General features: G+C 45.7%; 1 protein-coding gene across 1 annotated transcript; it reads right to left on the bottom strand.

The window, feature by feature from the left end:
- Nucleotides 1–53: 53 nt before the first annotated feature.
- Nucleotides 54–13,850, bottom strand: spire2 (spire-type actin nucleation factor 2). Its single transcript, XM_062547840.1, has 15 exons — nt 13,358–13,850; nt 10,789–10,832; nt 10,027–10,410; nt 9,127–9,207; nt 7,923–8,087; nt 7,594–7,680; nt 6,855–6,975; nt 6,037–6,203; nt 4,828–5,050; nt 3,875–4,002; nt 3,216–3,353; nt 2,921–2,988; nt 2,805–2,832; nt 2,195–2,292; nt 54–1,567 (listed from the first exon to the last, which is right to left on the bottom strand). Exons 1-15 carry the CDS (start codon nt 13,665–13,667, stop codon nt 1,267–1,269), a joined length of 2,343 nt encoding a protein of 780 aa, XP_062403824.1. The 5' UTR covers nt 13,668–13,850; the 3' UTR covers nt 54–1,266.
- Between the last annotated feature and the right edge of the window lie 2,083 nt (nt 13,851–15,933).

Genomic DNA, 15,933 nt, shown 5'->3' with positions numbered 1-15,933 from the left:
CAATTATTTACACCAAGTCCCCAGAGATTAAACAGTCACCTCACAAAAGGGCACACTTTTTCAGTTTGATTTATTGCAGTTGAGGTGTTTACAAAATACAAGCAGATCACACAAGACCATGTGGCGAGTTGGTGGGGGCGACGGCGGGCAGGGCAAGGACAATCCGGCCTCTTTCTGCAGCGGGTTCAGTAAGGTGCTGAGGCGACAAGACTTTTTGCTCAGAAACTCTTTGCCAGAATGTCAAGTATGTTACTGTCTCTACCTTCCTACATTCAGACAGTCGCACAGTGGTGGCAAAGCACACTAGCGCCCACCATCATGGGTGAAGTTCTTTTTTTCATCAGTTTTAAAAATAGTTCAGAAGTGCTTGGAGCAGCTCGTTGATCTGGCAGTCATGTCCAAAGTCCGTTCTTTTTCCTCCTGTGGATCCCCACGTCTGTCACACAACAGTCTAGGCCAACATGCCTTCTTAGTGCTAAGGGGCTGTGTATTGGAGAGGTGCCAGGTTTGCTTGTCAATAGCTAAAGTAATACATTCAAACATAAAAAAAAAAATGCAAGGCAACTAGGAGTTTTCATTTAGGATAACCCTGCTCCTCTCGAATTTTGTTATCCTACTCTTCGGTTACTCTTTGTCCAAACGTGTGCCGAGAGGTGAAGGGTCAGTGTGAAGTGAAAGACGAGCTAAGGCAGAATGGCGTTCGCTGCATGGTCTGTCCTATACGTCCAGCTCTGGAACACAGCCTGAATGGGGTGCAGCGATGTCAGACAAGCGCATAATATGCTGGGGACACAGGGGGAGAGAGGGAGCAGGGGGTTGCAGGCTGAGGCAAAGAGGGCAGCAAGTGTGGGGCTGGGGGGCATTCTGAGCAGCGCGCTAATGGGGCAATCCCGGCCCGGGGCTGGGATTACGTACGAGTCCCAGTTGATCAGCAGATCAATGTGTCAAACTCTTTGATCAGTTTCGATGAATGAATGAATGAATCAATCAATCATTCATTCAAACAGACTGCCATTCAAAGCAGAAGCGTTAGAAGTCAAGTGCGATAGTTCATTCGATTGTCAGGACAGCACTCAATCAGACTCAGTCAGTCAATCCATCTCTGCCATGGAAGGTGTTAATGTCTTTTTTTCTATTATTATTAAAGCTGGGGGTCTTTCATTAGACAGTCAAACAGGCGGTCAATGTATGTCTATGGGGGGTGGTGGTGGTGGGGTTGGTCAGGGCAGGACAGGGCAGGGCAGGGCAGGGCAGGGCAGGGCCAGTTCACTTGATCTTCTTCCTGGGTGTGGATGGCGTTTGAGTGTGTGGCGTGGGCTGGGGCAGGTGCTGAGTCTGAGGATGCTGGTTAGCTGAGGTGACGGTGGGGGCTGAGGACGCAGTGGTGGGGGGCGCCTTCTCTCTCTTGGGCGTGTTGTTGAGGATGTCCAAGCTGCGGCGACTGGAAGAGATGACGTCGGCCACGAACTTGGTGCACTCGGCGCACACGTCCCGCAAGCTGCAGCCGTGAGCGTACAGGTGTGGGAACTCCTCCTCCACCGAGCGCCGAGAGAGAGAGCGCAGAGATCTGTGATGGAGAAGACAGAGAGAGTCAGCGTGTGTGTGTGTGTGTGTGAGAGAGAGAGAGACAGATAGAGAGAGAAAGATAATAATACATGTGACTGAACAATGTGAGATATGAGTGTGTGTATTATCTGTTACTTAGAATGTTATTAACAGTGTAACATTTGTTGACAGAGTCTACCAAGTGCCAGGTGAACCACTGTGCAGCATCTACAGTACATGTGGGGATTCCAGTGCAACGCAAAGGAGACCGGCCATGTTAGAGCGAGCGAGTGCAGAGATCCAGAAAACCTGGCAGGGATTATGTAATGGCTACTTAGTGTCGTCACCAGATAAGAGGAGGGGTCATTATGCAAGAGTATTTAAGGATCTAGGTGATGGACTCTTATTAGGCTGACACTACTGAGCACTGCTGAGAAGGGCGGTGGTTAAAGCCAACCGACGGTGGCAGAGGCAGAATGCAGTGACAGACCAATTGTCTACCTACAGTAGAACTGATAAGAAAGAGAGTCAAAAGATAATTGTAGAGTTGAAATGGATTCGGGCGTGTCTGGAAGATCAGTTGCAGGGATATTATTGTCAAATCTCATTAATCAGGACTAATCGGGGGGTGGTGGGGTGGCAGACTCACTTGTAGACCTCGCTCTTGCGATGCTGGCTCCTCGGGCTGCTGTGGAAGCCGACGGTGTAAACGGGAATGTGCGCCATCTTCTTGGAAGGAATCTTCATCTGCGGAGACGGGGCAAGAAAAAGAAGTGAACAACGAGGGTTGGGGGGGGGGGGGGGGGTCAAGTAGCGTAGCGTGACCTACAGTAGTGGCAGTCCAGTGCAGTGATACGGAAAACAGACCAGCAGAGGATAATAATATAATAACAAAGCCCCACATGACCCCATGAGAAACACACACACACACACACACACTTGGAGGGACAAGGACTGACACATGTAACCCCACAAACCACAGCTCCAGACGACACAGCACAAGAAAAGATATCATCGTGAGGTACCCACCAGAGATAGGACAGGTATTGACAGGTAATCTATGCAAGTCAATGCATAACAGATGATACTGACCAATTTAATACGTTACGTTATTTTCTTCATTTCAATCAGCTGCTGCCATTACAAGAAATACAATAGAATCTATCAATCATTAATGCTCCACTTAATAGAGACCATCCACCACATGGTGCATAAACATCAATAGGAATGCCATTTGATGTGGAACACACAGTAGATACCTTTGCACTGCAAGAACTGCAGACAGACCTGCGAAACACAGAGGACAAGGCATTAGTTTGCACTGTATGTCTGCTGTTCATAGCCACCATACACAAACAGCCACAGTGCCCCTCACCTTTTACACAGAAGACAAGTGGATGGCCAGGAGAAGAGTGGAAACTTGACCCGGCAGCAACAGCATACCTGGGCAGGTAGAAACACACACAAACACACACACACACACACACACACACACACAGACACACAGACACACAGACACAGACACACAGACACAGACACAGACACAGACACACACAGACACACACACACACACACACACACACACACATACACACTGAGTGAGAGACTGTGGGAATAAAAGGTCAAAAACAAACTGGTGCCACTGTTTTATTGAGTGACTTGTTGTGCACCTTGCCCTTCCTCAAATTGTTGTAGAGCTCGTTGTTCTGCAGAAACTTCTCCATCTCGGCCTTCACCAGCACTCGGCGCACGTTAATGACCTCATCCACTGTTAATGCGAGGCTCTCCACGGGGTGACTGAACTCCTCCTTTCATGACAGGACAGAGAGAAGTGGAGAGAAAGCGAGAGTGAGAAAAAAGGGAGAGAGCGAGAGGTGGGGGGGGTGGGGGGGGGGGGGGGTATGAAAATCAGCACTAGTGCTCTGACACGGCAGGCATGTCCCGCTGCGTGTGAGCGGAGTGGCGCTGCGAGGCAGGGAGGAGTGCACGGCTGAGTGGCTGAGAGGCCGCGTCAGGAGAGGAGCGGCGCTGCAGTAAAGGGGCATTCACATACGTCGCTACTCGCACATCGCTCCTCGCTTCAGTTAACTGTCAATCATCTCTATTCTACATTCTGATTTGGTACTCGCTTCACTCGCTTCACTCGCATCGCTGGAAGTTAAAATTATTTTAACTTCGTACCCGCCCACATCGCATCGCTAGTCCTCGCATCGCCTGTCCTGGCCACATTCAGCTAGAACACATTCACTTTACATTGATAGTTCTCGCTCAGAGATGGGCGAGTAGCGACGTATGTGAATGCAGCTTAACCAGCCCCTTTCCCACTCACCATCCACTGGCGTTTGCTGGCCCCTCGAGAGGGAGAGACACTCCCCACCCCTTCGGACGCCTCCTCCACTGAACTCAGGGAGCAGCGAGCCGGAGAGGACGGCATCCAGCCAGCAACAGGAAAAGAGGCTACAGCGAGAGAAAGAAAGGCAGAAAGAAAGAAAGAAAGAATAAAAGAAAGAAAGAGAAAAACTAATAAATAATTCAGCTTGTACAGTTCTAGGCAGTTGAATGCCATAATGGCCCAGAGAACATTTACGTCCCTTTCATCAAATCATAATCATTTGGGTCAAACACAAAGAGACTCATTGTGGGCCCAATAGAACATCAGAATCATGGGTTAGATGATATGTTTCCATCTTCAAGGCCTTGCTACCCTTGAGAGAGGACAAGGCTCTGGCTCCCCCTAGTGGGCAGTATCGGAATGTAATGAAACAGGCTGTCACAATATTTGTTTTCATATCCCAGAGACAGATTTTACATGGGCTCTTGTTACACATAAGGACAATGTAGTCAACACCACCCACATAAACTGTTATGTGAAATGTCTTTGACCTTCAGACAAGTGAACACACCTTTTATAACTTCTAAATATATACCGCAGGTTATTTTGCCGGTTGATATAATTAATTACTAAAAGAATATTCATTATTTATTCATTACATTCATCACTTGGATTAAAAGTCTAGGTCAAAAGGCATCAAATCACTCAGTTTGAAACCTTCTGATGACATGTTATATAGATTTTCTTAATGATTAAAGGACAACTCAAAAAATAGATTCTAGATGGTTCTTTAATGCAGATAAAAAACATCTTTTGGATATTATCTGTAAATACAACCTCTACGCTTTTATGTCCCAGAAAAAAATTGTTGGTTGCATTTGCTTTACTTCTCCTTGCTACGACTTCCATAAATCATGCTTTTATGGCCCGTGGCTCTGGCACTGACTGACCTCTGTAGGTGGGGAGTGGCCAGGCCCCTCCCAGCGTGTTGGCGCGGGGCCTCTCTCCTCTCAGCACCACAGGGCCGCCCAGGTGCCCCGACTCGGACAGCGAGGGCAGGATCTCCCCCCGCAGCTCGGCCAGGTCGTGCTCCGAGAAGGAGCGGTCTCGCTTCAGGGGCGTGGGGGAGCTCTCCGCTCGGCGCATCTCCCCACTGTCCGGGGAGTCTTCCTCCTGCAAGAGGCAGCAGCACAACAGCAGCACACTGAATAGGAGGCACATAACATGGGACACGTGGGGTATACAGCACCTTGGAAACCTTGTGTTTGTTTAAATTGTGCTACTGTAATTTCCTGCATATAAGCCGCATTGTGTATAAGCCGCAGTACAGTGTTTCATGCCAGTTAAAAGAAACAAAACCATATTAACACCATATTAACTGCCCCCCTGTATTAACCTCATAGCTGAAGAAATTTTGCAAAATCAATGTAGAAGCCGCGGCTAATAGTCGGGAAATTACGGTACTGTATATAAATAAAGTGGATTGGATTGGATTGGATTGGATTGGATTGGATTGGATAGCAGTGTACAGGTAAAGCACTACTGCTACAAACAGCACTACATACACCAAGACCAAGATGACGGTGTCTATTGTTCATATTACACAGCTATATTACATAGCTATATCTATTCTGCTCTGATAAGGTAACTGCTAAACCACCTTCTGCAAACCAGCTGTATACTACCGTCTACACTGGACCATATTTATTGTCCTGCCTATGCACCACCTGTCTATACTTCACATTGCACTATCTGCTTTTTTTTGCACTTCTGTTTAGACGCGAACTGCATTTCGTTGTCTTTGCATCTGTACTCTGCAAAATGACAATACAGTTGAATCTTATCTAATCTAATCTAAACAGCATACCACTGTGAGACATTACCAACCACAATTTGGCAATGAGCACACTTATCAGTGATAAGGGACAAAGATTGTTAAGGCGGAGCAAGATTCTTCATCAGAAGCCACTCGCGGCTCCACCTTAACAATCTGTTCAAGGGATGAGTTTCTGAGGCAGCATTATCTGATGAACAATATCAGTCTGTCGAGTGGTTGAAATCATTACTGAAACTGTGGCTGTGGAAATATGACTCAGGAAATGCCAAACCCATTTTTTTTTGTCTGTGAGGCAAGATCACAGTATTGGGTTTCCTGTTACCTCAAAGATGTTCATCTCTTCCATCTCCTGCAGAGTCGGTGCTTTCAGCAGGACTCTGGGTCGGGGGGGAGGGCGTGACCCAAGCTCTGTGACGGACAGGTCTATACAGGAAGTGGACTTCATGTCACACAAGCAGGTGTGTGCCAGGCAGGGCAGAGAGCCGAAGGCTATAAGACAAGAGGGGTTGGATCATCATCAACATCATCATCATCATCATCATCAACATCATCATCATCACCATAATCACCATCATGACCATGATTACCATCATAATCATCCTCATCATTGTGAATATCAGTGCCATTTATTACTTTAATGCAACATGTAGTTTGTTTACTTTGAAATAATGGCTTCAAAACTCAAACACTGTCTTTTGATGACATTTTCAAAGTGTGTCCGGAACCCCTTGAATTGCACTGTGTAATGTCCTAATGACCTAATGACCTTTCCCATTGGTTTTAGACTAACTGGGATAACCCACCACTGGTACCCAGTACTTAAAATTGGTAAAATGAATGAGAAAAGGTAAAGGAAAGTGATGAAAATAATCCCTACATTGTGTTACTTCAAAGAATGTTCATACCATGGACCACATCCCACAAGGTATTAAGAAAAATCACACTCCACTTCAGTAATTTTCATACACAAGACTGCCATTCACATATCATTTAGGCTACTTCCTGATACTACACTGACACATAACCTTTTTTTTTTATCAGTTTCCCAGTGAACTATAACCCACAGCAGTCAGAGCACTGAGCAGAAGTAATGACTAACTGATTGGGCTGGGTAACGGCACTAGGGTCGGACTGACTCACCTCTCTTAGAGTCGGGAGGATCCACAGGCCTGAGCTTGCGCTCCTGTCGGATCCCCTCCAGCACGCGGTCGTGGAGGGACTGCGGCCGCTGTGGCGGCGGGGGCAAGCTGCGCTCTGACGCCTGTCAGTCACACGAGACGAGAACACACAGAGCTCATCAGTCCAGAACATCAGTGGGAGATACAAAGAACAGATTCAAAATGCTTCATATTAGGAGTCATTAAGATGCATGTTTCAGATACTTTTTGTATATAATAAAGTGGCATGTTATGAAGGTGTATTTCTTCCCCAGGAGTGGAGCCTATCACCAATGCACAGCTATTAACATAGTCATTACAGCTTTACAACATTATAGCTCCTCTGGTTTATATACACCCTTTCAACTATAAACAAACGGGTTCCTAGAGTATTTCCAGTAGCACAGAAAACAATACTGAGCTAATGACAAACTAGGGGACAAACAAAAGAAAACGTTTTAAAGTCGACATTTTGTAGGACATCACGCTTAAGTCCAATTCATTTTCATTTCAAAGTATCTCTATTTGTTTTGAACGTTTCAACAGGATACCTTTGAGGACAGACTAAGAGAAAGGGTCTATACAGTAAATCAGTGTATTGTTTGTGTGGTTCATTTGAAGGATATACAGTATGTAGGTAAATAGACCATTACAACCCATGTATTTTTGGTAAGTTCTTAACAGTCATGTAATCATAGCAAAAATCCTGAGGTATAGCTCACAGGTTTTAGAGGTGGTCTGGAGCGGATAAATTCCAGGATGAGTTCATGTGCGTTTCTCTTCACCCTCGTGGGAATATCACCATCCACCTGAGAAACAGGAAGAAAAGAGCCACAGAGGGAAAGCAAGGAAAAATGACAGAGAGAAAGAAAGAGAGAGGGAAGGAGAGAGAGAGAGAGACAGAAAAGGAAGGAAGAGTAATGGACAGGGAAGACACAAGAGAATAGCATCCAGCAATTACGTCTGGCGGAACAGAAACTCCATGCCCACTCACCGCCACTGTGGACTCTGAGACTGTTAAAGAGAGACGGCTCTGCTTGTTTGGGCTCACCATGACTTTGCGCAGCTTGTACTTGCGCAAGCGGATGTCCTGCATGAGCATCTCGAAGGGCGTGAGGCTGAACTCGGTGGGCAGCGGGTTGAAGGGCTGCTCCTCCACCTTCTTCAGCTTCACCCCCTGCCTCAGCTCCTTCATCAGCTGCACCCACAGACGAGCCTGTCACACACACACAGAGACACACACAGAGACACACACAGAGACACACACACACACACACACACACACACACACACACAAACACACACAGAGAGAGAGACACACACACACACACAGAGACACACACACACACACACACACACACACGTCACCAGTCATATTCCAGTCATATGTCGTCGTCATCATCATCATCGTCCTCACAGGAGCTTCATCCGTATTATATGAGTCACCTGTCTTTCTCAGGAGTGTCATCCTTGTCAAGTCAACATACTGTGATTTAAGTGTTGAAGTTATAGCACTGGCATTTACAGTAATAATCGTCTTTTTATTACCGCTTAGTCTAAACAGATGGCATTTTGAATTGGAGTTGATCAATTCATATCCTGTTATTGTGTTGTGAGTGAGACTTCAATACAAACAACAGACAGAGAGGGCATTTCCTACCGTTAAAGAAATGAGCCAGCTGGCATTTATAGTATGGACTCCGACAGCAATCCAAAGGGACTTGAATTGAGATAAAGCCTCTCTATGCCAAGCCCGTTCACACAGTTCTCAAGAGGAGAAATTAGGCTCACCGCATGTTACAGACCAGAGGACCATCTCACTGATCTTTTGGCCATGTCATTCTGAGTAACTAAATAAAAAAACAGGAATGGAGCTCGCTCACTGAGGATGGGGTCACCCGAAACGTTTGCGCTGCACATGCACTTTAGGTCTCCTTTATAAGAATGGTGGGCCAATAAATGACTTTTTTATTCTAATTCAAATTTTTTTAATATACTTTTTGTGAGAGAGCTCCATTCCTGTTTTAAATCTAGTACTTGCTAGGAGCCTACGCACTCACAAGGACAATAGTCACAGTTACTGGCGCAGATCCTCTCTTGGAAAATGATTCTGAGTAACCAAACACATCCAACACCAGTGCACCAAGTGAACGTGAACCACAGAGAGAAAGATCAGGACCATTTGGTCTGTGGTCTGTCCACCACAGCCTCGCTCCCTGAAGCCTCGCGTCCGCCCAGCAGCAGCAGTCTCTCACCCAGTCTGTGTGCTTGAGGGCGTCCAGCTCTGCCGCGCTCCGGTCCTCCTGGCTGTCCTCTCTGCGGATCTTCTTCAGCATCTACGGGAGCAGGACAGACATCCCCCCCCATCGGATCAATAGCAGTAAAATGGAGCAGCGCTCTTTCTGGGCAGACACTGACTCACCGCCATGATGACTGCAGCGAAGGAGCCCATGAATAATTCAGTGTGGTGATCAGCAACACTTAAAGCAAGGGCTCTCTGAAATCATGGAAACATGGGAAGAGAGGGACTCAAAGGACCCTTGAGGGAGTGTCGGGGTCACCTATGACTGCTGGAGATAAAAGGATAGCAGGGGCTGCAACGTGTGCAGTTTCCACTTGAAAATCTGTCTCTGTACTTGAATCTCCTTTCCACACCAAATAAATGCTTACTTGTCTTTACAAAGACCTCTTCTTATCTCAAGGGTATTTAAGCATTGTGTTCAGTTGTGGTGTAGTACTGTATTATTACAGCATGTATGTCAACACATTGTGCCAGATTTAAGTTTTTGTGTGAACAAAAATTAGAATAGAATAGAATATATACTTTTTTGATCCCGTGAGGGAAATTCAGTTCTCTGCATTTAACCCAATTTAACCGAATTAGTGAACACACAGCACACAGTGAACACACAGTGAGGTGAATCACACAACCCAGAGCAGTGAGCTGCCTGCCCAACCAGCGGCGCTCGGGGAGCAGTGAGGGGTTAGGTGCCTTGCTCAAGGGCACTTCAGCTGTGGTGGACTGGTCGGGGATCGAACCGGCAACCCTCCGGTTACAAGCCCGATGCGCTAACCAGTACACCACGGCTGCCCCAACATTTCCTTCATCCTTCTCCCCTCGATCTACCTCTCTCCCATCTTACTCATCAGCGTACCTCTTTGGCATCTCTGATTTTGCTCAGGAAGGTCCGCAGCTCTAAGGTCTCCAGGAACAGGGCCCTGCACACTGAGAGGTAGTGCTCCGGGGCGAGGGTTGGGTTCGCTAGCCTGGTTCCACACAGCGCCATCACCTGACGAAGGGTGCGCACTGCGCGAGTCGCCACCTCGCCTTCCTCCTCCTCCTCCTCTTCCTCCTGACCACTGTAGCCTTCGTCAGTTGCGCCATTGCCCCCAGGTTCATTCCCACCTTCGGTGGATTCAACCCCTCCGACCATGCGGTCGATGAGCTGCTCCAGCTGGGGGCTCAACTCCCGCTCCTCGCTCTCGTCCAATCCCCAGTCCAGGGCCTTGTAGATGGCCACTCCCAGGGACTGAACCAACTGGAAGAGAGGGTGTCAGAGAGAAGAGTGGGTAAGAAGGAAGAAAACTGTCCTAACTAGCCATAAAGTCCTATCGAGACCTTCAGTAATTATTTATGATACAATAAAATATGTAAAACCATGTATGTTAGGTAGGACTAAAGCATGTTTTTCATGACACTTTGCTTTGAGCTTTTGAATTTTTAGCCTCTATCAGCTCGTGGCTTGTATTATGTTTCTCTTGTAACACAATTTAACTAAGAACATCTGCCAAATAAAATAATGCCATCTGCAACCGAGAATCATATCAGAGCAAAGTTCCACAGGAGGATGTTTATTTACAGTAGATAAGGCCTGTCCACAGGTCGGACTTGTGAACCGAGAGAAGCGGGCGCTCACCTGGCTCTCAGCAACAGGCGGGTAGGACAGCGCCTCGGTGTCATCTGAGAAGGGAGGAAAGAAAGAGATGACAGATCTGAGAGCAGTCTCACACCACTGTGCCTCTTTCCCACAGTTCTCCTGTTCAAATGCTGCTGCTTGAGAGGAAAGGGACTCAGTCGCCTTACACCAACAATGAACTGAGCTATCAGACATTGGGATGCTATATGCAGTTTCCTCTTACAATTAAGGGCAAATGACACGTGGATGAAACATGAATGCGGTGGAAGTGAAAACTCTGTTAAAAAAGGGGACATTCTGATCCTGGCTCTCTGCGTGCATTTTCTCTGTGTCATTACGGGTGGAGCTGCTTCATGTTGATGTTATTAAGTCGTAGCCTGTGCTGCACACTCCTTGCTGTCTGGCCTGCTGTTTGCTTTTCCATGCGTAGAGCACAGAATGCCTGACTCAGATATCACTTAGGACACCCGGGGGGGGGTCGAAACATCACAATCAGCAGGGCAGCCAAAACCTGAGATGTGATACAACAAGCATGGAGGTCAGCACTGTCCTCTCCGTTGTCCACAGGAGCCCGGAAAGCAGGGCAAGGCCCTGGCAAAAACAAAAAAAGGGGGGCTGGGATGGGACTGCAGATGCACGTGAAGACATTTCCAGTCAATAGCCGCCCCTCCATACACACATTTACACCCTGCACACACACAAACACGCGCGCACACACACACACACACACACACACACACACACACACACACACACACACACACACTCTCACACTCACACACACACACACACACACACACACACACACACACACACACACACACACACACACACACACACACAGAATTGGAGATCTATTGGTCTAAACCAGTTTGGGCAGGTGCTATTTTGGAGGGTAAGAGTCCAATGACACAACAGAAACTGGTCAACAGAACAGCAGAATCCCACAAATACTGAACACAAAGAACTAAAGAGAGTGAGAGTAACTACACTGACACAGAGACTGAGAAAATGCAGAGAGAGGAAGAGAGAGAGAGAGAGAGAGAGAGAGAGAGAGAGAGCATGCATTAACTGGTCAGACTGTAATCTCTCCCCAAATAGTGCATTGTTATTTTTCATGCATACCCCTGAGACTGTTGATAATATTATTCATGCAACCTCCATTTCTCTGCTTTCCCAAGATTTGCTATCTGTTGCCATGGAAATTTTGAATGAGATTTCAATAAAAGAGGATCACATATAAACAGACACATATAGAGAAAAGATGAAAAACAGTATGTTAGAGAGAGAGAGAAAGGGAGAGGGGGAAATAAGAGGAGAACGGTAAACAATGTGAGAAAAGGTGGATGATTTCCTCCGCCACAAAAAGCCCACTCACCTTGAAAAAGTCCCTGATGTGCAGCAGTAATACATATGACCTCCCTGAGTCGCTAAATAGATCAGTCAAGATCCTGACCTTAACCAACAATAGCCTCAAAGCATTAAAGGCAAACTTGACCTTGAACTGTCACCACACCATTTGCCTATACTCACATTCCAAGCACAATTCTTGCAAGGCTGTCAGGAAAACTCCCAGAACCATCCATGCAAGCTGAACTGAACATGGAAATATTCACTTCTATTATGTTTCTATTAAGTGAAATGATGCCCAACTACAGACTAGATTAGTATGTGTTGTAGTCAGAAGTTGTATTTAGTTGTCAATGAGCACAGGTTGTAGGTCTCCACAACATAAGCTAAAGCATTGGTAAAAAGTAGTTTGATTATGTTCATACAGAGGCCAATATAATGTAGAATATAGTACTAAAATATAGAAACTGGAATCTGGAATCTTTAGGCAAGGCCTTGGCAACTCTGTTGCTTTACAGTACAGTTATTACAATAACGTGTTGACTATTCTGTACACTTTCGACACTTGTTAACTGCTGAAATGCCTAGGCTGAAGTAGGATAGTTGATTACAAAATAAGATTAACAACCTAAGAGTTATTTTGAAACCACACCAAAAGTAAACACGCTATGTGTTAATTATTACAACCCCTCTTTACATAGCCTACTTTAGGCCTGCTACCCCAATGCATGGGGGTAGGCCTACAGACTCTGAGCCATAACATCTTTTTAACTGTATGCCAGGGAATGCAACCTACAACTGCAAGGTCTATAGCAATTAGTGTAAATATCCAGAATAAATTAGCTACAGATGCGAGGGAGTCTTCCGTACAAGTATATAGCCTACATATATGTCATCTGTAAGCCAAAGAGAGACTGTAGGCCCACTGTATCCGATAAATAATGCATATTAAACCGGCATAATCCAGTAGTAGTCTATTCTTCAACGGGTGGCTACCAGATGAGTTATTATGACCAATTTTGGCTGATGTTTTGATACTCAGCCGCAGTGAGAGCTATCATAGCCCACAGTGACGATCTGATGACATAAAAATAATACCCAAACACCATACAAGTTAGTAAGCAAACTGACTGCGCTAACGATGTGGATGTAGCCCTTTCACCATTGAGTCGCCTATTAGCACAATCAGGAAGTTGGAAATCAATCAATGTGTTATTACCGTTATTGTTCCAGAGCTCCGGATGCAGTGAAACGGTCCCGTCTCTGTGAAGGAATATTGAAGATGGATCTTTCACCTGGTAAACTGTTCTGTCTTCGGCGCGGTCCAGGCGCGGCACCCTAAGCCAGCTGCAGCATTGATAGCACACCGCCCAAGCTTGCTCTTCATTTATGGGCTGCTGGTAGGATTTCAGCACTTCTTCAAGAGACAGTTCCCGAGGTTCGGCGAAGTCCCGGGCCTCTGCCCGTTCCGACGGGGCTGACACTCGGGAATCGCCTTCCTGAGTGCATCTATTGGCGGATCTGGCCATGACTGCGGCACAAGCAAGTCCATTCTCTATGCGTTGGCCATGATCAGCTCCTTATTTCCCTCGCTTTCGCTTCTTAATGAAATAGGCGTTCAACTGCCGCAGCCGCGAGTTTCCATACCAGCAAATGAAAGCGATCTTTGATCCACAGGAATGTCACTCAACGCTGAGCAAAACAGACGCGGCTATTGGGGAAAATCTATCCTCCTCCCCTTTTACAGTGGCACATCCGCGACTAACTGGTGACCACACAAGGGGGGAAGGACAAACTTGTTTGAAAATCTGGTACTTCCATAAAATGCGGGTAGGGGAAAGGGGAAAGTGGTCGTTGCCGGAAGGGGGGTTTCTCCTAGATTACGTATGCTTGTTAGGTGCTGACACCTTGCGTTCTCCGCAGAGCATCTTCCTTCTGCTCCTCCCATGTCTCGCGCAAGTGCCCGGCCCACAAATACAGAACCCCGCCGATCAATCAAAACATATCGCTCAGAACTCCAGCCCTGTATCCTGTAGTGTTGTTGTACCTAAGCTATTTAAAATGTATAGAAAATGGCTTGATCCAATAACTGCCTTTCTAAAAGTGTTCTCCTCATTTGTTGGCAAAGATGCGCGTCTAATGATAATCACCTCTGCATCATACACTACTGAATGACAATTCCATTAGGGCCCTGTTTCTTCTTCTGTATGGTCATGAAAACATCTGTGAATGATGGAAAACTTCAATTTGATTAAGATTAACCCAGGTCAGCTGTCAGGCACAACCGATAAAGAGGTTCATATCACACTCTTTTTTTAAAAAAGCTCTGGGTAGCCTAGGCATCAACCATCACAACAAGGTCTGCACTTAAAATGTACAAAACACATCTAAAGTTACTTCTAAAACAATGTTTCTGCAGGATCGGACAGTACAAGACCTTTTGAATCAGTGCTACTAGTGTAACAGGCAACCCACTACAGCTGTAGTACAGTATTGTGAGCCTTTAAGAAGTTGATAGCTGGAGAGATAATTGAATTTCTTGACAAGTCAAAAGAAAAATTAGATGGGGACGACAAGGTGTAATCAGATGAGATTTGGTGCAAACATAATGTGCTGACCCCTAATAATGCCCCATCCAACCTGGATATTGATGGAGTGGTCTCTTTGAGCCACATAAACGCCACAGAAACCTGAAGGCATGCTCCACTGAGCACACAAACAGATGGCTCTCCCAAAAGAGAATCCAAATATAACAAGGAGTGGAAACTCCACATATTGGTTAGCATGTCAACCAAGGCTACTTGTGCCTGCAAGTGATATAAAGACCGGAAGGAGCTTGATGTCTGTCTTTTTTGTGTGCTTTTCTTTTCCCTGTCTCTATCTGTGGAAAAGAGTGTTGATATCCTGCAGGGCCCTAACTGCAGTGCTTATCCAGACAAAGCAATAAAATAGATGCAGTGCCTATAATGGTGTTGTCTGCAGTGGTGTCATCTTTCACATCTGAGAGATACATGATATGCCCTATGTTCTTCAGAAAGAGGACAAACTATTAATGCCTATCATTACTGCGGATGACATCCACTGTATTAGTTAGTCTGATGCTGGACTCATCTCATAGTGTTTGGGTGGGTGGTCTCAGGTTAGACATGATTGTAAAATATAGTCCAAGATGATACACATATGTTAACACAGATGTATCTTTTTTCATCAGGGAAAATAAGAAACAAATCTCTATTTGTTGCAGTATTTACATTTAGTGTGTTAGACAATGAAACCACTATCAGCTAGGTAAGCAAATTAACTGCCATAGACAATCAACACAAAGACCTTAAGGAAACACAGCATATTGTGCAAACTCATTTCACCATATGAACCTCAATACATGATAGCTGCCACTCTATGATATTGGTGCCATTAAATATTTTCAATTGGAATAAAATCAAAATCATACTATACTGTTAGGCTGATAACCTGAACGCTTAATGGTATGGCACTCCTCAAATTTAGGAGCAGTCACATGTGGATTAAAAAAAAATTAGAAGGTAGAAATCAGGGACTAAAATGTGTTTGTTTTCATATTGTGAGTTTTGTTTATAGCTGTATAGTAACACTAAGTATGGAACCAATGCTGGGAATTTAATTCATATCAATTCAATTGGATGTGCACCTCACCTATCAATTGCTGTAGACCACTAATGCTGAAAACAATACAGCCACATAGGCTAATAAGCAAGTTAAGCATGAGCCAAACATACTGTGTGTCCAAACAAACACACAGTGGCACCAGGGGGAGGT

This window comes from Sardina pilchardus, chromosome 10 (assembly GCF_963854185.1).
Source record: "Sardina pilchardus chromosome 10, fSarPil1.1, whole genome shotgun sequence".
NCBI lineage: Eukaryota > Metazoa > Chordata > Actinopteri > Clupeiformes > Clupeidae > Sardina > Sardina pilchardus.
The sequence above is the reverse complement of the archived record's forward strand: the minus strand, read 5'-3'. Positions and strand labels throughout refer to the sequence as shown.

Coding starts and splice junctions, on each gene's coding strand:
- spire2 (XM_062547840.1), bottom strand. CDS start 13,667: ATGGCCAGATCCGCCAATAGATGCACTCAGGAAGGCGATTCCCGAGTG. Junction 10,833..13,357: donor GGAGCTCTGGAACAATAACG/GTAATAACACAT, acceptor CTCCCTTCTCAG/ATGACACCGAGGCGCTGTCC. Junction 6,204..6,854: donor TCCTCCCGACTCTAAGAGAG/GTGAGTCAGTCC, acceptor CTTGTCTTATAG/CCTTCGGCTCTCTGCCCTGC.